General features: G+C 47.3%; 1 protein-coding gene across 8 annotated transcripts in view; it reads left to right on the plus strand.

Annotated features, from left to right (window-relative positions):
• PDE9A (phosphodiesterase 9A) overlaps positions 1-26,085 on the plus strand; it is a 93,303-nt gene that overhangs the window by 40,190 nt on the left and 27,028 nt on the right. For 6 of the 8 annotated variants that reach the window (XM_081800371.1, XM_081800370.1, XM_081800367.1 and 3 more), the window contains exons 5-6: positions 20,894-20,948; positions 22,075-22,145. In XM_081800371.1, coding sequence (XP_081656497.1) covers positions 20,894-20,948; positions 22,075-22,145 — 126 coding nt within the window. Of the gene's footprint in view, positions 1-4,322; positions 4,407-20,639; positions 20,775-20,893; positions 20,949-22,074; positions 22,146-26,085 lie in introns of those variants that run through there. The other 2 variants (XM_081800388.1, XM_081800384.1) reach the window with 2 other exon arrangements.

The following is a 26,085-nucleotide window of genomic DNA, read 5'->3' on the forward strand; positions in this document are numbered from 1 at the left end:
TGGGGCCCAACTTGGACCAGTGGAGGTGGGTTTTGCTCCTTGAGGGAAGGACCTGAGCAAAAGCTAGAGCCAGTATGAGCACACCTGGCAGTCTGGGGAACTCGGCAGCCATGTTCTCTGCAGCCAGAAGAAGTGGATTTCCTCCAAAGGTGTGCATTCCCCAGCATCACGAACACCACCGCATGGGGCAGACCACCCTTGCTTTGTGCACACTGACGATCAGGCTAACCCCGCCTTTCCCTGGCTCTGGGGCGTGAGGACCCCTTCTCTTCAAGGCCACTGGCATTCCAGGTTTTCTCTTTATGGACAGACACCTAGGCCTGAGCCTTCCTGAGACAAGTAAGGAAATGGAGCTCTGTTTTTCCCTCTGGAACTTTTTCTACGAATGTTAACTCTTGGCTCTCTGCAGGGAAATGCCCCTCCATCACCCATGCATCAATGCCCAGCCCGGCCTTGCTTCCAGAGCCCCAAGTGTGGCTGAAAGTAGCCCCCGCGGTCCGTGAATCAACAGGCCACTCTCACAATGGCAGGAAAAAGCAGCTCAGGAAAGGAAGTAGGAGCCTGGGGTCCAGACTTCCATGCAGCTGCTGAGGTCCCTGGCCCTATGGTCCCCCGTCCTTCCTGCTGAGCCCACATTTCAATAAATGCTCCGAACTTGTCCTAGCAGAGCTGTTCAATACAGAAATGCCCGGAGTCTTGCTGTTCTGTGACTTCAGTATTCGGAAACAGGAAAGTATTGTGGAAAACATGACTTTTCGTAGTAAAGAAGGGTTGAGGTCCTGGCCCAGGCCCCACACCCGTGGCAGGTGCAGGGACGTGTTCGAGATCGAGGAACACCCACAGCAGAGAAGGATCTCAGAACAGGAATCGTAATGTCCCCTGTAAATAGGGAGCTTCTGTGTTTACCAAACACCTTTTTGGAAAATACTCTCTTTGCCTCAGCATGGGAGACAACCACGTGGATAGACTGGTTTCCTCTTTTACAGATGAAATAAAGTTAATAGCAACCATGAAGACCATGGGATGGATTTTATGCATCTTCTCGGAACAAGGATGCTGAGTCTTTTGAACAGCCTTCAACCATCAGTTTTATTAGAGCTGAGCGGCTCAAACGCAAACAGGGCATTTTCCAAATTATCAGATACATTATTTCGGTGTCCAGCCAGTTACCTTGTGCCCGCCCACATGTCATCTGTCCACAGGAGCCGATGGAGGAGAACATGGGAGGAACGGCTTCACCCTCGATTAACCCCTGTATTCAGAGCTGGAGGGGAAGGAATGTTCACCCAGGCTGAGCCTCCCCGAGCATGGTGGGGGGTTTGAGGCTCTGTCTGGGGCTCTTCAATGTCACGGATCATTTCTCTTTTGACACAGGCTGAGCCTCGCTCTCATTTCTGTCTTCCTGGGCACAGATCATGAGTGACTCAAGGCCTTCCTGCTTCAACAGCCTCATTGTCCTTGTTCCCAAGAACAGAAAATGAAACTGAGCCAGAAAGACACATCAGGAGCCATCACGGAGCAGAGGCGACAGGTGGCTAAATGGGAGTGATGGGGTGCCTGGTTGCACCTTGAACGTTACCCAGAATTCCGTCCACGGGGCACCTGTCTGCCTTGTTTCCACAGGAAGGCTCACAGCTTCAGTGCTGGTCTTCACATCTCGAGACTCAGGGAGGCCAGGCCAGAAGGGATCCCGTCTGGATCTGGCCACATGTGCTTATCTGCTTGGGTCTCTTAGAGAAACTGAGCCCCCCAGACTGGCTCCCCACTGCTTATGAAACAGGAGTCACAGTTAATGCCCGGGACTCACCCCGGCTGATCTGTGGCTTGGTACAATCTCAACACCATGGAACACTGCAGCCGAAGGGGCTTCCGGGCAGTGAGCTATTCCACCAGGAGGGAACCGGGGTAGAGAAGGCCACCACCATCCAAACACAGGTGCTCTAACTGTAAAATACACGCAAGATGGTGAAGATTCAGCCTATGTGAAGGAATGTAAAACACCCCGCTAATCAGTTTCAGATTGATTTCACGTTCTCTTAGTGAGATATAATTCACAAACACAACATGCACCATTTTAAGGTGACAGTTCCATGGTTTTTAGTAACAGTCACTTCGTTGTACGACCACCACCACCGTCCAAATCCAGAACATTTCTGTCACCCCCCAAAAGCCCCGTACCTATTGTTGGCATTCGTCCCCCCCCCCGCCTTCACACCCTGGTCCCTGGCAACCACTGTTGCTATGGAGATGCCCGTCTGGATGTCTCCGGTGAGGGACTGTGTAGCCTTGTGCGTCTGGCCTCTTACACCAAGAGCACAGCGTTGGCGGGGCTCCTCGTGTCAGCACATCACTGCTGTTCGTGGCCGAGCCGCGTCCCGGCGCGGGGGTGAGCACAGGCTGCGTAAACACACACCGGCTGACGACATTTGGGTTGCTTCCCCTCTGGGCTGCTGTGAGTGATGCCGCAGTGACCGTGGGTGTGCACGTTTTCGTGTGATACGTATTGAAATGAAGTGTCTTGAGATCTATTGGGTCAAAAAATTTTTTCAAAGTCCGGCACGTGCTCAGCAGCAGAGATCAGAGGCCGCTGACGTCACGGGCACAGCAGCCTCCTCCGACCTGAGATCCGCGCCCCCCCCCCACCAGAGCCTGCAGACCTCCCCTCCTGGGTGCAAGGTTACCAGAGGTGTCGAGGGCTGTCACCGCCCGGGAACAGTCCCCCCGAGAGTGAGGGAGCCAAGGGACAAATGTGCGGCAACCCTGTGGGTGCTGGACAGGTCTCTGAGGTCACCGACATGACACCGTCGCTCAGGGCCCCCCCCAGGTGAGCTGCAGGTGCCCCCCCCTGCACGCCCCACTGCGACAGCCCCGCGCGGACCCGCCCTCTGCGGGCTCTCTTCCCTTGCTCGCCTCAGTCCCGCACACACTCCAGGGTTTCCCGGGGTCACTGCTGCACGCAGCTCCCTGTCTTTGGGGGAGCTGCCCCCGGTCACTTGTCATTTGGGTGAAATGGCCTCAGGACAGCTTCCTACCACACTGCGCTTCCATTTCCCTGCAGAACCAGAAGTGGAAAACACACCCCACGGGGTTCTTGCAAAGACAAATGACGCAATTTGCACAAAATGCTTAGCCTGGCGCCTGCCACTTGGTAAGTGCTCAGTAAACGGCAGCTGTCATTGGTAATGACCCAGCGCGTGGCTTTGAATGGCTGAAGTCACGCCTCCCTGGCATGGCTGACAGCTAACAGGACAGGAACGCCCCGAAGGTCTAAAACCACTCGGGGTGCTGGCTCTTGTCACTTGCCAGGCAAGTGCGTGCTTGGAATGTGAGCACAAATGCGTTGCTTATGAGAGATAATAATGCTCTTTAATAATGTTTTCTATTCTTAGTGCAGCTTCATTGCCAAGAACTTTGTCATCAGCCTCAGTCACCCTGACTTGCATGATTTTTGAAACAGAAGGAAGAGATGTAGTGTGGCCGTGAAAACAAGCCCTTCTCCTGGGTTGCCTCCAAGGGGCTTGCCCCATTCCCGCTGTCTTGTCTTTACGGGATCGCACGTCCCGCTCCCTTCGGGGTGGTCCCGCCAGCAAGGGCCACAGCACCTAGCTGTCGCCGGCAGACACGTGGGTAGCACACAGTCGTCCGAGGCCTTGGGAATCTGTGTCCTGACCACAGAATTGGGTGACACAGAAATGGTGGCCACACACCCTAAGAAGCCACTGCTCTGACTTGCGTTAGCACGGACCGCTTTGTCCTGTCCTGGATCTTCCCACGAGTGCAGTCATCCAGTAGGTGCCGTTTCAGTCTGGATTCCATCAGCAGCATGTTTTTAGGATATGTTCATGTAGCTTATTCACTTCTCTGTTGCTGAGTAGAATTCCATCTCAGGGGCACCTGGGTGGCTCAGTTGGTTAAGCGACTGCCTTCGGCTCAGGTCATGATCCTGGAGTCCCGGGATCGAGTCCCGCATCGGGCTCCCTGCTCGGCAGGGAGTCTGCTTCTCCCTCTGACCCTCCTCCCTCTCATGCTCTCTCTCTCTCATTCTCTCTCTCAAATAAATAAATAAAATCTTAAAAAAAAAAAAAGAATTCCATCTCAGGAGCACCCCATTGTTGGCTCACTGTGTTTCCTGTTGGCTGACCTTGGGTAGTCTCCAGCGTAAGCCACTGTAAACATCACACAGATCTTCCCGTGGCCGTATCTGTGGTTATCTTGGGTCATAACCCAGGAGTGATGTCACTGGTTCATATGATAAATGTATGCTTAACTCTATAAGAATATGCCCCGCTGTTTTCCCAAGAGGTTTTGCCATTGTTCCCTCGTACCAGCCGTGCGGGAGGGACCAGGTGCTCCACACACAACCCACCCTGACGTTCTCAGGTTTTTAAATTTTAGACATCAGGTAGGTATGTCCTGCCTTATGGTCTTATATTATCTATATTTCCTTATGGTCTTAATTTATATTTCTCAGATGATGTCATGATTGTTGAGCATGTTTTTATGTGCCTTTGGATATATGAATATCTTATTTTGTGAAGTGTTTGTTCTAGGTATTTGCTCATTTTGTAAACGGGCTTATGTGCTTTTTTTTCTTATCACTGGTTGTAGGAAACTCCATATATTCTGGATATAATTCATCTGCCAGATAGTGTATGGCAAATATTTTTCCTATTTCGTGGCTTACCTTTTTCATTTTCTTAATGATGGTATTTGATGAGCAGAAATTTTTAACTTGATAAAGTCTAAATTAACAAGTTATTCTTTTATGTATTGTATTTTCTGTGTCTTCTCATTTTCTATCCCCAGGTGGAAAGATAAGATACACTTTTAAGAGATTTAGAGTTATAGCTGTTATATTTTAGACTACAGTCCAATTTAAATTAATTTTGTGGGTGGTGTGCGGTAGGGGTTGGCCATCATTTTTTTCTATACACGTATTTGGTTGCTATAACACCACTTGTTAAAAAGACTTCCCTTGTTCCATTGAATCACATAGATGCCTTTCTTGAAAATTATTTGTCTGTCTAGATGTGGGCCTCCTTGTTGTGTTTCTGTTCTGTTTCATCAATCTGTGTGTCTATCGATCTGAATTTAATTTTCCATTTGTCTGCTGCTAGTTTGTAAAAATAGTCTCTTCTGACATTGCTTAATTCATTTGTTAGTTCAGGTAGTTATTTACTAGATTCCTAGGATTTCCCATAGAGATGATCATATCTTGGGATAATAAAGACACTTCTACTTCTAGCATTCCAGTCTTTTTGGTTTTTATCTCTTTCACTTGTCTTGTGGTGCTGGTTGAAACCCCAATACAGTTAAGTAAAAGTGAGACCAGGCACCCATCCTCATCCCAGGCTCAGGGAGATGCGTTCTCTCTCCCTGCCGAGTCTGACGTGAGCCAAAGGTGAGTCGTATGTGCCCCTGATCAGGTTGAGGGAGTCTTCTTCCCCTAGCTTGCCCAACGTGGGGTTTTTTTGGCAAATGTTCTTTGACAAAATTCTTTGTTGAATTGCATCAGGTGTTTTCTGCATCTGTTGAGATGAGTTGAGGCAATCTCCTTGTATTCCTGGGTTTCTAGTGGTTTTTATCATAAACAGGTGCTGGATTTGGTCACATGCGCTTTCTTCATCTACTGGGATGATCATATGATTTTTCTCCTTTATTCTGTTCAGGTGGTGAGTTGTGTTGACTGATTTTCAAATGTTAAAACAGCTTTGCTTTTCCGGGATAACCCCACTTGTATTCCTAGAAAAATACTTAGGAATGCATTTTTAAAAGGGTACATAGGACCTCTACCCTGATGTAAGATGTATTCTCTTCTATATATCGCTAAATTTGGTTTCCTAATAATATTAAGAATTTTTAAGAATTTTTGTGTCAATGTTCAAATGGGATATTGGTCTGTAACCTTTTTCTTGTGATGTCTTTGTTATGCTTCTATGTTGACGTTAGGCGGCCTTAGAAAACATGTTGAGAGGTTTGCTTTCTTCTATTTTCTGAAAGATTGTGTGTGATTTTGGTATTATTTCTTCCTCTGTCCATTTGTATGTAATGTATTTATTGATATGGTTGAGGTTAGGTTTATCATGTTGCTATTTGTCTCTTATTGATCTTGGGCTTCATTTCCTGTTCCTCCTCTTCTGCCTTCTCTTGGGTTAATTGGATTGATTTTTGCATTCCATTTTATTCCTTCTGTTGGCTCTTCAGCCAATACTATACTTTTTAGCATTATTTTAAGTTGATTGTTTTAAGTATTACACTATACATCCTTAGCTTTTTTTCATTATAGAGTTTATTTTTTTAATTTATTTTTTTTTTAAGGATTTTATTTATTTATTTGAGAGAGAGAGCACAAGCAGGGGGGAGGGGCAGAGGGAGAAGGAGAAGTAGACTCCCCACTGAGCAGGGATCCTGACACAGGACTCATCCCAGGACCCTGAGATCATGACCTGAGCCAAAGGCAGACACTTAACCGACTGAGCCACCCAGGCGCCCCTAGACTTTATTTTTTTAGAGCAATTTTAGATTCACAGCAAAATTGAGTGAAAGGTACGGGAGTTCCCACATATTCCCTTCCTACCCACTCACTCAGCCTCTCCCACCACCAACACCCTGCATTAGAGTTACACAGATGTTACAGTCAAGGAGCCAACACTGACATGTCATTATCAGCCAAAGCCCACAGTTTACATTAGGGTTCACTCTTGATGTCGTACATGGCATGGTTTTGATGGAGGCATAATGACGTGTACCACGATTACAGTATCATGTCATTTCTCTACCTTAAAAATCCTCGTGCTCCACTTGTTCATTCATTCCTCCCCCCACACTCTTGGCAACCACTGATCTTCTTACAATCTCCATAGTTCTGCCTTTTCTAGAACGTCCATAGTTGTCATCCCATACAGGATGCAGCCTTTTCAGATTGGCTTCTTTCACTTAGGGATATGCATACAAGGTTCCTCTATGTCTTTTCATGGCTTGATAGATCATTTCTTTTCAGTGCTGAATAAAATTTCATTGTATGGATGCTCTATAGTTTATCCATTTACCATCATGGTTGCCTCAAAGTTTTGGCAATTATAAACAGACATCTATAAATATCTGTGTGAAGGCTTTGTGTGGAAATAAGTTTGCAACTCCTTTAGGTAAACTCCCAGGAGCATAATTGCTGGATCACTTGGTACGTTTACCTTTGTGACCACCAAACTGTCTTCCAGAGTACCTGCACCCTTCTTCATTCCCGCCAGCAGTGAATGGGAGCTCCTGTTGCTGCACATCCTTGCCAACATTTGGTGTCGTCAGTGTCCCAGATTTTCACCATTCTAATAAGTGTATGGTGGCATGTCACTGTCACTTGAGTTTGCAATTCCCTAACATACAATGTTGAGTATCTTTTCATATGTTTATTTGCCATCTGTATATTTTCTTTTCTTAAAGTGTCTTTTCAGATCTTTTGCTTATTTTTAAATCATCCTTAACTTTTGAGTCTATTTAGAATTAATGTTGTACTGTTTCACATAAAAAGTTAGAACTGTAACAGTATAATTCCTCCCCACAATGTTTGACATATATTTTACATCTATGCTATAGACATCCCCCCAGAATTCATGTTGAAATCCCCAGTGAGATAGTATTAGGAGGGGAGGCCTTTGGGAGGTGATTAGGTCATGAGTGCAGAACCCTCATGAATGGGATTAGTATCCTTATAAAAGGGACCCCAGAGAGCGCTCTCGCCCCTTCTACCACCTGAGAACATAGCGAGGAGACAGCGGTCCATGAACCAGGAAGCAGGCCCCCACCAAACACCAAATCCGCTAGCACCTTGATCTTGGACTTCCAGCTTCCAGACCTGTGAGAAATAAATTAACACCAGTCTGTGTTATTCTGTTACACCAGACCGAACAGACCCAAGCCAATCTACCTATGTTATAAACTCCATGATACAATATTATCATTTTTGCTTTAAACAACCAGTTGTCTTTTCAAGAAATTATGAAAAGAAATTTAAAGATAATTTTTTTAAGTTTTTACTTAAGTAATCTCTACATTCAACATAGGGCTCAAACTCACAACCCTGAGATCAAGAGTCTCATATTCCTCCAACTGAGCCAGCCAGTCGCCCCTAAAGATAAATCTTTATAGTTACCTACATCTGTATCATTTCTTTTTTTTTTTTTAAGATTTTCTTTATTTATTCATGAGAGACACAGAGAGAGAGAGAGAGAAGCAGAGGGAGAAGCAGGCTTCCCGCTAAGCAGGGAGCCCGATGCGGGACTCGATCCCAGGACCCTGGGATCATGACTGGAGCCGAAGGCAGACGCTTAACCATCTGAGCCACCCAGGAGCCCTACATCTGTATCATTTCTGGTGCTCTCATGTACTCCTGTAGATTCCGACTTCTAACAGGTGTTATATCCCTTCAGCCTGAAGAATTTCTTTTCTCTTTTAACATTTCTTTTTTTTTTTTTAAAGATTTTATTTATTTATTTGAGAGAGAGAGAATGAGAGAGAGCACATGAGAGGGGGGAGGGTCAGAGGGAGAAGCAGACTCCCTGCTGAGCGGGGAGCCCGATGCGGGACTCGATCCAGGGACTCCAGGATCATGACCTGAGCCGAAGGCAGTTGCTTAACCAACTGAGCCACCCAGGCGCCCTCTCTTTTAACATTTCTTACAGTGAGGAACTGCTCATGACTAATTCTCTCAGTTTTTGCTTATCCAAACATGTTTTTATTTTGTCTTCATGTTGAAAGACTGTTTCTCAGGGTATAGAATTCTGCATTTGTGGTGTGGTTTTGTTTTTGTATTTTGAAAGAAGTTTAAAAATGTTGAGTCATTTTTTTCTGCCTTCATCATTTCTGATGAGAAATCAGCTTTTACTTTATCATTATTCCCCTGCAGAGACTGTGCCTTTTTTTTTTCCTTCTGGCTGCTTTCAAGGTGCTTTTCCTTTGTCTTTGAGCTGCAGCAGTTTGATTATGATGTACCTGGCTCTGGTATTCTTTTTGTTTGTCCTACTTGGCATTTATTGAGTTTCTGTGGTCTGTAAACTCCTGTTTTCACCAAATTTGTGAAATTTTCAGCTTTATTTCTTTGAATGTATTTTATGCAGCATTCTATCTCACCTTTCCTTCTGAGATTTCTTTTTTTTCAATATTAGTATAAGCTTAGCATAAGCTTTTACTTTTTTTTATCTAAATTCAATTAATTAACATATAGTGTATTATTAGTTTTGGAGGTAGAGTTCAGTGATTCATCAGTCTTTTTTTTTAAAGATTTTATTTATTTATTTGTCAGAGAGAGAATGCGCACAAGCAGGGGGAGCAGCAGAGGGAGAGGGGGAAGCAGACTCCCCGCCGAGCAGGGAGCCCTATTCGGGACTTGGTCCCAGGACCTAGGATCATGACCTGAGCCAAAGGCAGACACGTAACCGACTAAGCCACCCAGGCCTCCCTCATCAGTCTTATATAATACCCAGTGCTCATTACATCATGTGCCCTCCCTATGGCTATCACCCAGTTACCCCATCTCCCCACCCCTCCTTCTGAGATTCTAATACATGTATGTTAAAAGTTTGCTATTGTCCCTCAAGTGGTTGGTTCAGTTATTTTTTTAATCTCTTTTCTTTTTGTCCTACAGATTGCATAATTTCTGTTGATCTGTCCTCAATTTTCCTGACACTTCTGCTTACTCAAAACTGTTATAAGCCCATCCACAAAAGTTTTGAGATATACTTTTAAATTCTACAATTTTTGCTTGATTCTTATTCATAGATTTCTGTCTTGTGATCCTCATCTGTTTGCTATTTACGAACAACCTTTCCTTTAGGTCCTTAAACATAACCATAATTGCTTCACGAAAGGTTTGCTCTGCTAATTCCAGCATCTGAGTCATCGAAGGTTTCTGCAGGGTGATTTTTTTTCTTGACTGCATGTCACATTTTCCTGTTTCTTTGCATGTCTCTTTTTTAGTGTAGACTTATGTTATGAATATTACATTGCAGAGATTCTGGATTTTGTTACCTTCTTCTGAAGAGTGTTGATTTTTTTGTTGTTGTTGTTCTAGCTGGCAGTTAAATTACTGAGGGATCACTTTGAACTTGTGGAAGCCTGGTTTTATGCTTTGTTAGGGTACATCTTTAAGTGTGGCCCCTCTCAGCCTTCAACAGGAAGCCTGAGGTATTTGTCAAAGCCCTCTAAGTTACATGGACTCAGACTGCAAGCTTTGTCCCATGTGGTGGGCAACACTGAAATCTCTGCTAAGCTCTATTGTCCTCCTAGGCCTACATGCATGTGCAATTGAGAGATGGATTAGGGGTAGAATAGGAGAGTCTTTACAGAACTTCCTCCTTTGGGAATTCCCTCTTTCATTTCCACCCTCTCTGACAACCCCAGACCCTGCCCTCTGAACCTTTAAGCCAGTGGGCCTGTAGCTTTCTGCTTAAGTTCTAGCCACCTCACGATGTAAGCTCACTCCATAACAGAAGAACATAGACATCTTCTTCCTTTCTTCTCTAGCAGCACAGCTTCGTGGATGAACCACAGTTTATCCAACTAGTCCCCCATCGGTGGACATTTATGTTGCTTTGCATCTTTGGTTATTACAAATGATCAGTCAGCCATTTCTTATCCCTCTTGCTCAGCCTCTCCAGCTGTGTGCAACATGCTAAACTCCAGAGATGGAGTGAAACCCTTAGTTTGCAAAAAAAAGCCCCAGCCTTTAATAGATAATTGCAAAAGTCCTGTCCTTTATACCATAATCAATTAGTTTATTGGGTCAGAGTTTATCCTGACAGAATTCTTCCAGAAACTAGTCTTATGGCGTCATCTTGACATATGCATACAGTGGACAGAGTCCCACCAACATGTACAACCCACCGCTGGTTGCCAAATTCAGATACACCTGGGACATCCTCACCAGAATATCATACCCACATCCTTCTCCCTCAAAAGTACACCACACCTCATCAGCCGTGGGGAGCGTGTTTCTGAGGGAGGAGGAGTATGTGCAGAATATCCTTGCTCCATGCGAAAGTGCCACACTGTCTGGTCTTTGCAGCCCTGAGTGGGAACATGACTGGGGTAGAGGGCAGGATGAGTTTGGCCATGTCGTCATGACTCAACCTTCTCTCTATATCACACAGCCACATCAGGTCACTAGGAAGGGAAAATGACCCATATGTACAAACCGCTTAGAATGGTGCCTGGAACATAGTAAGAGCTCAATAAAGACTGTTATGGCTGTTGCAATCCATAAAACAATAAAGGAACATTGCACTGCCAGCTGTCCCAGAGGCAACTCCCCTTACAGGCATTTGTCTTGCAAAACAAGCCTCAGGAGAAGGGCAGAGGGAGAAATTGTATCCAGACATCTGGTATCAAAATTAAACTATGCAGAATAGGAAATCCCCCTCTCCAAAACTGAAAGGGGGAAAACTCCACCCTATTCTTGCTTTTGAGGTGTCGTGAGTCTGTAATGATCCTGTACATTGCCCAGCTAGACGGTTGCAAGACACACTCCAGAATTTCAGATGTGGTCATCAGGGTGCTTTGGTCCACCTCGTTTTCTCTGTTACATCTGAAGGCTAACAGGAGGCAGAAGCATTAGTCAAGGTCACCACCCGCCATAGGGAAGCATCCCTTTGGCTGCTGATAAACGTGAGTGATTTCTCAGTAAGACAGGTCTTGGAAAGGGCACCTGTGCCTTTAAGAAGCAAGCTGAGGTCACTGTTAATCATATAACTTTATTGTGCTCCTGGGCTATAAGGGAAACATCCTCATTCTGCACATCTGTTTTATGACGTCCATAAACACTGAATTGCCCATGACTGTGCCCTGGGCCAGAATGTCCTCTACCAGCTAAAGGGGCTGGGAAAGCAAAAGTGGGACAGAGGTGAGTTCACCCCTCTTGCTTCCCTGGAGAAGAGTGCTGACACCCCGAGGAGGAGGGAGGGAGCGGGGGGCAGACAGGGAGTCGCCCTCGCCATCCCCCTAGGCAGAGTCCTGGACAAGAGTGGTAATAAATAACCTGCGCCCAATCTTCTGGGCCTTGGGGGTGTCCATCTGGCGACTGGTAATGTGAATTATTTTCCCTAATGCAAAGTAAAACACCCCTCTCTGAAGCGATAGCAGTGTTTGTTTGATAAATGCTTTGGGAAAATGCCTGTCAAGTACGTATTTCTGGAAGGATGCTCGATATCTCACTCCCTTGCTTCCGGGTGAGACAGGGGAAACCCCGCTCGCTCAGGGCCTCACGTCCACACTCTCAGCTTGGCCGTGGTGTTGGACAACACGGGCCCACGCATCAGAGATGTGGACCTGCCGTGAACTCCCGGGAGACGCACACATGCCCCGGGGGCTCAGGTGCCCGGGGTTAAGGTCCCCATGCCACCTGCCCTCCACGTGCAGGTTTGGGGCCCGCATATTACTAGGTCCCCATTTGCGTTCATTTGCTCAGGGGGAGAAGGGTACGCGCCCGGACCAGCGCCCAGGGGACGAAAGCATGGCTGTCACTGTTAGGGCTCCGCTCAGCACCAGGTGAAGTGAGATGCCAATCAAGTTAGTGCATCACGTAAACTGCTCTTTAGAGCAGAATTTATAGGTTAGGCTGTCCTATTGATCAGTTAAACCAGATTTCCATGCCATTTGGTGTGGGGGAGACTGGGGTTTTGCCTGAAACAAGGAAACAGCTCCCAGAAGGGCTGGGAGAGGCGGACGCGGGCCCCCTGAACCGTCTGCCATGGCCTGAGGGGCAGGTGGGTGGCAGCCTCTGGGCAGCGGCGCGTGGGGGCCTCCCCGGGTCCCCTGTGAGAGCAGCTGGGTAAATGCTCTGGGGGAGGGTGCCCGTCCTGCCCCTGAGCCCCAGGAGTGCCCTTGGCTCTATCCCCGGGGCCAGGTCCTAGGGCCCCGCGAGGGCACATCCGTGGCCCTAAGCCCGACTGATTTGGCGGCGTCCTAGCAGCTGGACCTGGCCTCCACCAAACTCTGAGATTACCCTGGAATGAAAGGGACCTCTGCTGGGTGAGACTCCGCCAGAAGCAACATTCATGCGCTGGTGCCCGTCACCTGAGAAGCCAGGGACAAGCGCTCCCGACGCCCTAACGTCAGCTGGTCCAGGAGTAAGAGGCAGAGGGCAACGCTGCTGAAGCCTCCGTCCTTAGGACGGCTCGTTTGGGCGGCCCGATCTGTCGCCCATATTGGAGCCTTGCATGCCAAGGACTGAGTCCCAGTGAGCTTGGAGCAGCGCCCTTGAGGTCCCCCACCATGCCCGGGGGCTGGGGACACTTCCAGACGGTCTAACAGCTGCTCGGCTGCAGCAGGTTTCTCCGGAGAGCATGCAGGTTGCCCATGGCCATCCACTGGCTCTCCCCCGCCTCCGACGTGTGGGGCAGCAGTGGTTCATCTTGACTTCCCGTGCCCTCTGAGCCTGCGTCCCACCCTCCCCATTTCCCAACCCCAAAGAGCCGGCGTATCCAGTGCTGAGCCGCCAGCGTGCCCCATCACTGCTGATTGTTCCTAAAGCAATGAAGAAATTCTCAAAGCAAGACACCTGAATACACTGTAGTTTTTTTAAATGCAATCTGTGCCGCGCAGCGTTTAGGAGAAAGACATGGGTTTCCTACGCTATGTCAGATTTTTCTGGTAGGGTGTGCCAGGAAGACTAACATCTGTGATTGGAAACCGTTTGTTGCCCCCACATCCAGGGTTTTAGGGCTGTCTGAGGGTTCCAGAGGCGCGAGTGGAGTGCAGAGCACATTGAGCTCGGTGCAGGCAGGACATGCCCCCGGAGCCCAGCCTGCACCCCGGGGGCTGGGACTCCCCGGGACAGGCAGGGAAGGAGGAAAGGGGGTCCTGGGGGCTTGGCCAGTAGCAGCAAAATGGCTAACACGCATGAATCACAATTCATTTTCAGTTCTGAAATCCGCTGGGAGGAAACGGCAACTTGCGGCAGGAATTCCAGTGAGCCAGGCTGGGGAGGGGGAGGCATCCATTTCCGGATCAGGGCTCTGTTTATGGATGTGTGGGTGTGGTTGGCCTTTGTGAGCACAGGCATTTTTGCCCCTGTCCCCTTGCAAAAGAATGCAGATTGTGCCCTATGTGAAGCACTCAGGAGCCGCGGTGCTGTCCCGGGTACTGTTCCAGATAGGGCGTCCAGTGCGAGCACCGTGACCCAGGCGACAGCACCCAGGGGCTGTTCTCACGGGGAGCTCAGCCTCCCACCTGGGCCCTTTCTGAGAACTGTGGACATGTTGGTGTAGCTGTCACACGGACCAGAGCACGAATGTCCACCCCTTGGACTGAGCCGGAGGCAGAGAAGGTACAGGATGAAGGGACAGAAAGCATTACTACTGCGTGGGCTGGAAATTAAATGTTGGCATTAAAATCCTGAGATGCTCAAAGGATCCCATCTCTGGAGTCCAAAGGGAAAAGGAAAATTGCTCCTTAACTTTTTGAATCCATCCTATCTATACAATTTTTTACTAAGCTTTTTATTTAAAAATGATTATAGAATAGTACACAGTTGTAAGGAAAAATACAGCGAGAGCCCACGTATCCCTTACCCCTCTTCCCCCATGGTAACATCTTTCCAAAGGTGGTAAGAAGCCACAGCGGGCTCTGCACATTGATACGGTCCAGATGCAGAGCATTCCGTCCCCATGGAGATTCTTCCCTCCGTAACCCCTGATAATCACTGGGTTCTCCATTTCTGTCATTTTGCCATTTCAAGAGTGTTCTACAAATGTGGCCATCCAGTAGGTACCTTTGGGGACTGGCTTCTTTTACCTGGCGCGAGTCTCTGGAAATCTGTCCAGGTTGTCGTGTGGCTCACTCACTAGCTCAGTTCTTTCTGCAACCGAGTAGTGTTTCCTGCTGTGGACGAACCATAGTTTGTCTAGCCGGTCACCCATCGAAGGGCTTCTGAGTTGTTTCCAGTTTGCGGCTATCACAAATAAAGCTGCTCTGAGCACCCTGTGCAGGTTTTCATCTCTCTGCCCTGGGGTGCAGTTACTAAGCCTACATTCCCATCAGCAAGGTGTGGGTAGTCCAGTTTCTCCACATCAGTACCAGCTTTGGGGGTTGCCATCGTTTTTGTTTTTGTTTTTAATTTTAGCCTTTCTGACAAGTGTGCCGTGATAGTTCACTGTAGTTTTAGTTTGCGTTTCCTAATGGCCCGCGATGCTCAGCATCTTTTCGTGCACTTGATCTCCCTCTGTATGTTTTCTTCAGGAAAAAAAAAAAAAAAAATGTCTGCTAGCGTCTCTTGCCCCTTTTCAAATTGGGCTGTTTTTTTTTTTTTTTTTACCGCTAAGGGGTTTTGGGGAAGCTTTGTTATCTGCGAAGTTTATTTCACAGAGCTTACTGTTGAGTTTTGACAGCTCTTTCCATGCCCTGTATTCAAGTCTCTGTCGGATGCAGTTTGCAGATATCTCCTCCCAGACTGTAGCTTGTCCTTTCATCCTCTGGCTGGTCTTCCTCAGAGAAAGAGCTTTACTTCTGATGAAATTCAGTTCATCCATTTTCCCTTTTATGGATTGTGTTGTGATGTCGAGTCTAACAGCTCTGCCTGGCCCAAGAACCTGGATATTTTCTCCTATTTTTTTTTTCTAAAAGCTTTATAGTTTTGTATTTTATATCCATGGTCCATTTTGGATTAATTTTTATATAAACCATGAAGTTAAGGTCAAGTTTCATTTTTCTGCCTGTGAATGTTCACTTGCTTCAGCACCATTTGCTGAAAAGTCTGTCTTTCCTGCATTGAATTGCCTTTACACACTGGTCAAAATCACTTGGGCATATTTGTATGAGTATAATTCTGGCTCTCTGTTCGGTTCCGTTGATAATCTGTGTCTACCCCTCCACTAACATCCCACAGTCCTGATTATTATAGCTGTCTATGGGCTTACCTTGTTTTATTGTGCTTTGCTGATACTGCATTTTTTACAAATTGAAGGTTTATGGTAAACCCGCATCAAGCAAGTCTGTCGGCACTATTTTTCTAGCAGCCTTAGCTCGCTGTCTCTGCGTCACATTTTGGTAATTCTTGGAATAGTTCAAACTTTTTCATTATTATTATATTTGAATTGCTACAATTTCATGATAAATTTTAACAGATGAGAAGTTTCTTCTTATGGATAAGCAAAGAAAGCGGTTCCTTTTTTTTTTTAAGATTTTATTTAGTTATTTATTTGAGAGAGTGAGCAAGCATGAGCCAGGGGAGGAGTGGCAGAGGGAAAGGGAGAAGCAGACTCCCCGCTGAGCAGGGAGCCCCACGTGGGGCTCAATCCCAGGACCCTGAGATCATGACCTGAGCTGAAGGCAGACACTTAACTGACTGAGCCACCCAGGCACCCCAAGAAAGTGGTTTCTTGAGATGACATCTATTCTTGGTAAAGATGCTGTGAAGATTGTTGAAATGACAACAAAGGGTTTAGAATATACATGAACTGAGTTGATAAAGCAGAGGCAGGGTTTGAGAGGATTGACTCCAGTTCTGAAAGAAGTTCTCCTGGGGGCAAAATGGTGCCAAACTGCACTGTATGCTAGAGAGAAATCCTTCATGAGAGGAAGAGCCCATGGATGCAGCAAAGTTCACTGTGGTCTTTTTTTTTTTTTTTTTAAGATTTTATTTCTTTATTTGGACAGAGAGAGAGAGAGACAGTGAGAGAGGGAACACAAGCAGGGGGAGTGGGAGAAGGAGAAGCAGGCCTCCTGCCCAGCAGGGAGCCTGATGCGGGGCTCGATCCCAGGACCCTGGGATCATGACCCGAGCCAAAGGCAGACGCTTAACGACTGAGCAACCCAGGTGCCCCAACTGTGGTCTTATTTTAAAAAATTGCCACAACCACCCCAGCCTTCAGCATCCACAGCCTGATCAGTCAGCATCCACCCATACGGAGGCAGGACCCTCCACCAGCAAAAGGACTGGGACTCACTGAAAGCTCAGATGACAGAGTTTTTTAGCAATAAAGTATTTTTTAATTAGAGTAGGTACATTTTTTAGACATCATGCTATTGCACACTTAATACACTGCAGTGTAGTATAAACATAACTTTCATATACACTGGGAAACTGAAAAATTCATTTTGACTCATTTTTTTGAGGAGGTCTGAACCCATTCCCATGACATCTCCAAGGTCTGCCTGTAATAGGTCTTAAAATCAGACTGATTCAACCCACTTGATCTTCTTTTTTTAAATTGCTTTAGCTATTCTAGTTCCTTTGCATTTCCATATAAAAGTTAGAATAATTGTGTCTATTTCTACAAAAATCTTGCTGGAGTTTTGATAGGAATTATGTTAAACCATATATCAGTTTGGGGAGAATTGACATCTTTACCATGTGAAGTCTTCCAAACCATGAGTATGGTATGTCTCTTCATTTATTTAGATTTTTATTTCTTTCTTTCATCAGTGTTTTGTAGTTTTCAGCATACAGCTTATGTGTATGTTCTGTTATATTTACACCTAAGTTTTTGGTTTTGGGGGTTTTTTTTTAGTGTTTATACGGTGGTATTGTGATTTTAATTTCAGTGTCTACAGGGTCATTGCTAATATATGTAAATACAATCAATTTTGTATATATATCTTGTATCCTGTGACCTTGATGAACTCCTTTTTTAGTTCTAGGAGGGTTTTTTGTAAATGCCTTAGAATTTTGTATATACAATCATGTAATTAGCAAACAGAGACAGTTTTATTTCTTCCTTTCTGATCTGCTTTCCTTTTCTTGCCTGGTTGCACCGGCTAGAACTTCTAGCACAGTGTTTAATGAGCAGAGTGAGAGCGGACATCCCTGTCTTGTCACAGTTTAAGCAAGAAGCTTTCAGTCTTTCACCATGAAGTGTAATGTGAGCTGTAGTTTTCTGGTAGGTGTTCTTTATCCACTTGAAGAAGTTCTCCTCTATTCCTGTTTCTCTGAAAGTTTATGAAATGAACAGATGTTAAATTTTTTTCAAATGTTTTTATAAATTGATACGATCATGTGGTTTTTTTTTTCTTTAGCTATTAATACAGTAGATTACATTCATTGATTTTCAAATATTGAACCAGCCTTGCATCCCTGGAATTAACCCCATTTGATCTTGGTTGGTGTATAATCATTTTTTATATTTTGCTGAATTCAAATCACTAATATTGTGTTAAGGATTTTTACACCTGTAGTCATGAAGAATAATGGTCTGTCCCTTTCTTTTTTTGTTCTCTTTGTCTGGATTTGGTATCAAGTTAATACTGGCTTCATAAAATGAATTGGAAAGTGTTCCCTCCTCTTCTGTTTTCTGGAAGAAATTGTTTAGAAATGTGTTAATTCTTCTTTAAATGTTTAACAGAATTCTCCAGTGAAACCATCTGCACCAGGAAATTTGCGGGGGGGGGGGCTTTAAAATGAGAAATTCAATTTCCCTAATAGTTTAAGGCTGTTCAAATTACCTATTTCATGTTGGGTGAGTCTGGTAGTTCATGCTTTTCTAGGAATTGCTCCATTTTCCTCTAAGATTTCAAATTTCTGTGTGTAGAGTTGTATGTGTTTCCTTATTATCCTTCAGGGTTTGTAGTCATATCCCCCCTTCATTCCTAATACTGCGAATCTGTGTCTTCTCTGTGTGATATTTTTGCCAATCTCGCTAGAGATTTGTCAGTTTGTTAATATTTTTAAATAACCAGCTCTTAGCTTCACTGATTTTCTGCATTGCTTTACTGTTTTCTTTTTCATTGATTTCTGTTCTTTATAACTTCCTTCCTTTCTTCTGCTCTTGCTGTGGGTTTATTTTGCTCTTCGTTTTCTAGGCTCTTAGATTATTGAGTTGAGTTTCTCCTCTCTTCTAATGTAAGCATTTAGTGCTATAAATGTCCCTTTCAGCACTGCATTAGCTATATCTCACAGAGTTTGGGTGTATTCTATTTTCATTTTCATTCAGTTCAGCGTCCATTTTTATTTCTTTTGAGATTTCCTCTCTGACCCATGAATTACTTAGGGGAGTATTGTTTAATTTCCAAGATTCTCCTATGATCTTTCTGTTACTGATTTCCAGTTGGATTCTCTTATGGTCAGAGACCATATTCTACATGGTTTCAGTTCTTTTAAATTTGTTGAGGTTTTCTTTGTGGACCAGGATATGTCTTGGTCTGTCTTGGTCTATGCTTCCTAGGCATCTGAGAAGACTGTGTGTTCTGCTATCGTTAGGTGGAGTGGTCTCTTGCTTGTTTGATGGGCTTCTTAATTTATGTCAAGTCTTCAAGATCATTAGCTCCCGAAGGTTATGCAATACATTATTTCTCCCAAGGATTTCAGAATAAGTGATCTGAAATCCTGCTGAGTTCACCAAGAAAACCTGTGAAACTTTCTCACTGGTGGCTCTTGTCAGGGGAGTCACTTTCTCTTCCCTGGTATAGGGGTAGGCCTCCCTGAAGGATAGGGCCTTGGATCAGCTAGCAGCTCCACATAGGGCTCTATGAAAATTTTACTCTTACGGTTTCGAGAGATACAACAAGGCATCGTTTTTCTTCTTCTCATCCAGTCTTAGAATGCTAAAGCCAGAGAGAACCTTGGGTCATCACCCATTCATTTGGCAAGTGAAGGCATAAGAGGTTTCAAGAGGCTAATTTAGATTGATTGCTTTTTAAATACTTTTCATGAAATTAACATATGTTAGTTATAGAAATGTGTTAGATATAGAGAAACAAAAATAAGAAAAAAGTTTATATATAATCTTACAACCAAAAAATAATTACTATCATTACTTTGGAGTGTATCTTCCCAATGTCTTCAAAAATGAGATCACACTGTATTACTGTTTTACAATCTCTTTTTTTTTTTTTTTGCTTTAACAATAGACATGAACATTTTCCAGAATGTTATTTCTGATAGCAGAATGTATTTCCACAGACCAGATGCACCATCACTTATTTAATGTCTACCTGATGGGCACTTCGGCTGTTACGGTTTTCACTAGGTTAAATAACACAAAGATGAACACTTTCTGTGTGCGCACATGTGCTTCTTCCTAGGAATGGATCATTAGATCAGAGCATGGGAACATTTTTTTGCTCTTGAGCCCCATCACCAAACTGGATAATTGAAATTTTTTTGTTCATTTGGGCAAGTTTCGCTTGGTTTTCATTTGTTTGGGTTTTAGCAGAGGGCTAGCCAACAGAGAGTACATGACTCAGGAGCAAGTCTTGTGTAGGTTCTCGGGGTTTTAGGGCGTGAACGAATGGCCATCTGGAGCCAGGGCCAGCTCTCTCCCTTCCCAGGAGCAGGGAGCGCTAGAAAGAACAGTGCCGTGAGCATCTGTGCCTTCCTATGAGGCCTCTGGCACGGGACCCAGCCAGGAAACAGGAAAACTGGCAGGTTATATTCAGCCTGGGACCTGAACCTTGTGAAGCCACCACCCAGCCCAGGGTTACGTGCCAGGCACCAAAGGGACAAACTTGCTTACCCCGGCCTGCTTCCTCTCTCCAGGACCTACCATGACATGAGAACACTGTGTTTTACATTTGAAATATGCCTTGAACTCACCTTGTCCTAGTAATTACCCCCATAAAGTGGAGCAGGGCACTAAGTGGAAACTTCCTGTATTTAGAGACACAGTCCTGCCTTTTTATGGCTGGCGCAGACTACAAGAGGACCAGAGTCCGGTCGCTCTGCCGAGAGACCTCTGAGAGACGGGTTGGTGGGAGCAGGCCAGGAAGGGAGGGAGCCTCTGAAGGTGAACAGGAATACTCCAGGCCCTGGAGAGGCCTTAGCGTGCTGACGGTGGGCCCGAGGGTCCCTCCAGGTAACCCAGGCAGCTCCCTGCCCCAGCAAGGGTGCCACCTGCCCATGACCCTCCGATTCGGGCCACGATGATCCGCAGACTTTTCCCCTTCTCCATCTGTCTTTCTTTTTTGGTCGTAGAGAAAGAAGAATTAATCCAGAGCGTGCTGACCCAGGTGGCAGAGCAGTTCTCAAGGTACAGAATCTTCTAGACACATAGTCCCTGGAGAGGTATGCCTCTCTGTGCACGGCAGGGGTGGGCCCTCGCACGGCCGTGTGGGCCGGCAGCTCTCACACATCACTCACCTCGAGGAGTGGCCTTCCAGACGGAGTCCTTTTATGACTTCCGTAATGAAGCCAGGGCGGATGGGGTCCGGGAAGCACTCCCCTTATACCAAAGGCCTCGGCAAGTGGGCACTTTGAGAGTGGGAGCTCGTGTTGCTGAGACTTTTCTCCACTGGCTCTTCTGGGACTCAAGAGTTCAACCTATGAGAATTGACACCATTTTTTAAAATAAGCATTGCTGGGGCGCCCGGGTGGCTCAGTCATTAAGCGTCTGCCTTTGGCTCAGTCATGATCCCGGGGTCCTGGGATCGAGCCCCGCATCGGGCTCCCTGCTCCGAGGGAAGCCTCCTTCTCCCTCTCCCACTCCCCCTGCTTGTGTTCCCTCTCTCACTGTGTCTCTCTCTGTCATATAAATAAATAAAATCTTTATAAAAAAATAAATAAATATAAATAAATAAATAAATAAATAAAATAAGCATTGCCATGGCGATCCTGTGTAGACGTGGGGCTTCTTTCCGTGATGAGTTATCCTACCAGTTCCAAAGGAATGCTTTCCGTGGCTCAGTCACCCACTGTGGCATCTCACTGTCCCAGGGGCCTACGGTGACACATCCTTAAAGGCCAAGTGGTTACAGTGAACGGGCTGGAGCCTGGAGAGGGCACACCGGGGCCCCTGCAGGGGTCTGTGCCCAGTAGGGCAGGGGGCGGGGCCTGGGCCGTTCCTGCTGGGAGCAGGGGTGGGGGGCCTCCCCTGAGAGCAGGTGTGCGGGAGTTAACACACCTGCCAGCCTTCTGTCATGGAAAACAGGCCCTGGCGATCCTTTGAGGGTGCGTCTCTTTCCTCCACGCCCCTCAGGGGCTGTGAGCGCCTTAAAAGCAAGCCCTATCGTCCTGTGCCCCCTACAGGGGTGAGCCCACAGAGAGGGGGGTGGAGCCCACCGGGAGGCCTCGCCCAGGGCAGGGGGTGCAGCAGAGGTTAGCCACACCCATTTCAACTTCGAGAATTTTAAGAGTGATGACTTTTTTTTCATTCCTAGAGCATTTAAAATCAACGAACTGAAAGCTGAAGTCGCGAATCACTTGGCCGTGCTAGAGAAGCGAGTCGAATGTGAGTGAGGTTTCTGTTTCCTTTTTGCTTGTCTTTTAATCTCTGTTTAAATTAACTGCGTCCCCCGGGGCTGAGGGCGGGGCGGGGGGGGGGACGAGGGGAGGGAGGGAAGGCTGGAGGTACATGGAAATGTCTTCTCTTTGTGAAATGCTTAAAAATTACCTTTGATGCTATTGGAGGCGAGAACAGTGAGCATCTGTTTATACCGTGAAAGTCGCTTGGTGACCAGGGACAGGTCAGGAGCGTACGGTGACTTGGGCCGCCGCCCCTGCTCGGTAGTGGCACGTGGAGGTGCTCCTTCGGGGCAGAAGAGGACAGAATGAAAACTCGAAGCCCCCCAGACCGGCCCCCTTGGGAGAGGACCTTCTGCTGCACATCTTTGTGTCTCTTTCTACATAAACGAGGCAAGCCCATACACTCCGCGCCTTCAGAACTGTTTCAGGAATATGCCTGCCGAATCGTTAGCTCTTGGTTCCCCGTCACCACCGAGGCAAGCAGAAAAACTTCCAGCAAGCAAGGAGGGTCGGTTCTGGTCTTGATTCAGGGACCAAACAGCTGAAACTGGGAGGGGGACAGCTTCCATCTCTCACCCTCTGTGTCCTCGTCCATAAAATAAGGAGCAATGCTTGAATTCTCACGCTTCACGATTCCCCGTCCAACTCACACATCTTTGTCAATGTCAAGGCAAAGGGCAGCCTATTTATTAAGCTCAGGGATGACGAGACCAAATCCGAACCTGAGGCCGGCAGGGCTGTGGCTTCCCCAGACAGCGTCTGGCTGATTCGTATTCACAGGACGCACTGAATGTCACTTTCCGTATCTTGTATGAATTGCTTGGATTTTTTTTCAAGAAGAATATTCAGGATCACGCAAAAACCTGTTCACCTTAATAACTTGAAACATGACCTACATAAGTTCTACTTCTCAGAGTATGTTGGCATTTAGAAAATCCATTTGATATTCTGTCTTCAAAACCAATATATTTTCCCCACTGATGACGAAGAAGCCACAAAGAGATTAAGTGACCCGCTGAAGCTAGTCCAACGAATTGGAAAAGTAAATAAGACTGAGGTCCGGGCGGGGCCGCTCAAGCCGTGCAGGACCCCCGGGCGCCTGGGAGGGCCGGTTGGGAAGCACCACACATGCCTGTTGTGGCCGCATTCGGCAGAAAAGGGGCTTCTTCCTAAAGGATTCTGGGGAGCTCCCAGGGCGCTGGGAGGTCTCAGAAGCAGGGCTTGCTCGGTGACTACGCAGCAGGAGCAAGATCCCAAATCCCACGCAGAGCTGATGCGTGAGGATGCCGCATCTGAGCCCCAGACGCACGCTGTCTCCCCAGCGCCCAGAGCTCTGTGCTCAGACCCCACCATCCCCACGGCCACTGCTGCAAACATCAGGCTGCTTCCTCGTATACTGGCCACAGATCCGAAGTCTGGACGGAGCAGGACCGTGTGCCCACGCCCTGGCTGCAGGGGAGTGCGGTAGCTTCCGTGGCCCTCTCAATGGAGTACCACAAACGGGGGAGCTTAAAGCAACAGAAACGGACTGTCGCACTGCAGTGGAGGCCAGAAGTCCTAGACCGGGAGGGCGATCCTTCTGGAAGCTCTGAGGGAGAATCTGCTCCGGCTACAGGCGGCTCCAGCAATCCTCGACTTGTGGCCACGTCACCCCAGACCACCTCGTCTTCACACAGCCCCTCCCAGAGTCTCTGTGTCTCAGGCCCTGAGAGGACACCTGTCTTTGGATTTAAGGCCCACCCTCATCCAGGATGATCTCGTCTGGAGAGCTTAATCGCTTATATCTGCAGGAAACTTTCTCTAAATGAGGTCATACTCATGAGTTCTGGGGGTCAGGATGTAAGCATATATCCTTTTAGAGGACACAGTTCAACCCACTATAGTGAGCGTTTGCAGTGGGAGGCAAAAGCTCAGCTTCCCACCGAGTCCCATAATGTAGGGAATTCTCCAGATGCTGTGGGAAGGGGTTCAGCCGAAGAACACAAAAAGCATTTGCTGCTGATTCACCTTCTATGTTTACAGAAGCGCAGAGTCACCCAGATGCACCCGAGGCCGGCAGGTGCCTCCCGCCTGGCCTCCTCTGGGCCCGCGCCAGCTTCCCCCTTGACCCCCGCCCCGCGTCTCTCCCAGAAGCAGCACCAGCTCCTGCCGGTCCTTGCAAACAGGAAAGTTGAGGAGGCCATTAAGGAATTTTCAAAACTCCTCCAGAACACTGTGTTGACCTCAGTGCTGAGGCTTCCGGTATCTGGCCATGGAGACAGTGATCAGGCCGAGAAGTGTTTTAATTTTGCCTCCAAGCGGTGTGTGAACTGAGGACTACAGGACTCGACACCTCTGACCTTCTCCCCTGGTGGCCTAGCCCCGAATCCTCCAGAACTCGCTGTCCCTGTAGGCCCTCGTGTCCATCACATAAATCATGCAAATGCACACAGGTTACCTCGAGGGCGCGTTACCCCGCCATGCACGGGGCTCAGGCTGGCTGCATACACTGCGATTAGCCATGTTGTTACTAGCCAGCACCAGAGACCCGGGCACAGCAGGAACGGATCAAGGGAGCAAAAAGGGAGGAGAGAAAGGTCTAAGAGCCATGGGCCGAGATAGCGACTTGGCAGTAGTCAGGTGGGAGTGTGGGCAGTGGGTCCTCCCATAGCCCCAGCAACCCCACCTCCTGGCTGCCCCCTCCTAATGGGAACACACCCCCCAAGGACATGCCCATGACTGCGGCAGACTCTCGTCCTCCTTGAATTCTGCCAGGCTTCAGGTGTGTCCTCTCCTGGCACTTGTGGCTGGCCCCTTACCAGTCTCCAAGCCCCCTGCTCCCTAGCACAGAGGGGGCGGGGTCCCTCACTTGTGCTGAGCCCCAGGGCTGTGAGCTCCAAAAAGCCACCCAAACACAGCAGTTCCTTAACCCAAAGATGTGAGTATCCAGGGCATGGCAGGGACCTTGGAAGGTCCTTTTGAGGAGAAGGGTCCTGACGCAGACCCCTCATGCAGGTCACACGGGAACTACTCAGACGGCAGTCCTGACCCCCCCGTGCACTGGGAGGGTTGCCGGGCTCGACTGCCAGGCTGCTGTACTGGGCCCAGGCCAGACCCAGACTCGCACCTGCACGCTCACATGCACGCACACTGCACACACATGCTCACACATGTAAACACATGCATGAACATGCAGAGACCTATGCACACAGATGCTTGCACATGCTTGCACACATGCACACAGGTAAACGTGTGTGAACACGCAGAGATGTGCACACTGCTTCTTGCACACATGCTCACACATTGCACACACATGCTCACATGTAAACACTTACACAAAGATGCAGACACACAGGCACACATCCTCTCACAGATACACACACCCCCACATGCACACCTCACACGCATGCGTGTGTAAACACACATACACATACAGACGCACACGTGCCGTGTCTGGTGTACATGAGCTGTTATTAGCTGCTCTCTGTGCTTGAGCTGAAGGAGGCCTGCGGCTAGGACTGGCCATGTGTAAGCCACGTTAGGCTGGCTTGACTTGTTTTAAGTGGATTTCCTGCCTTTTTTTTTTTTACTTTCTCAAACATAATTCCTCTGAATCAAATATAAATATCTGAATTTCTCTTAATTCACTTTAGAAGCTTTTCTTTCTTTTTATCTAAGTCGTTTTCCTTCTTCAAGGGTGTCTGAGGTCTTGCTTAGGTTAGAAATTATTTCAGGGACACGGGACACCCAGGTCCTCACCTCGCTTCCCGGTTGGAGATGAAACCTCACGGGGCCTCCACTTCCTTCCTTGTTTGTGGGATGTGGCCGTGCGCGCCCCGGTCCGGGGCCCAGGCCTGGACCAGACCCCAAACACCCGGAGAGCTGGCCTGCGGGACAGAGTTTAATGCCGGGTCACACAAACAATCCGAAGACTCGAAGCCTAACGA

This window comes from Leptonychotes weddellii, chromosome 1 (genome assembly GCF_054177405.1).
Source record: "Leptonychotes weddellii isolate Sample4059 chromosome 1, ASM5417740v2, whole genome shotgun sequence".
NCBI lineage: Eukaryota > Metazoa > Chordata > Mammalia > Carnivora > Phocidae > Leptonychotes > Leptonychotes weddellii.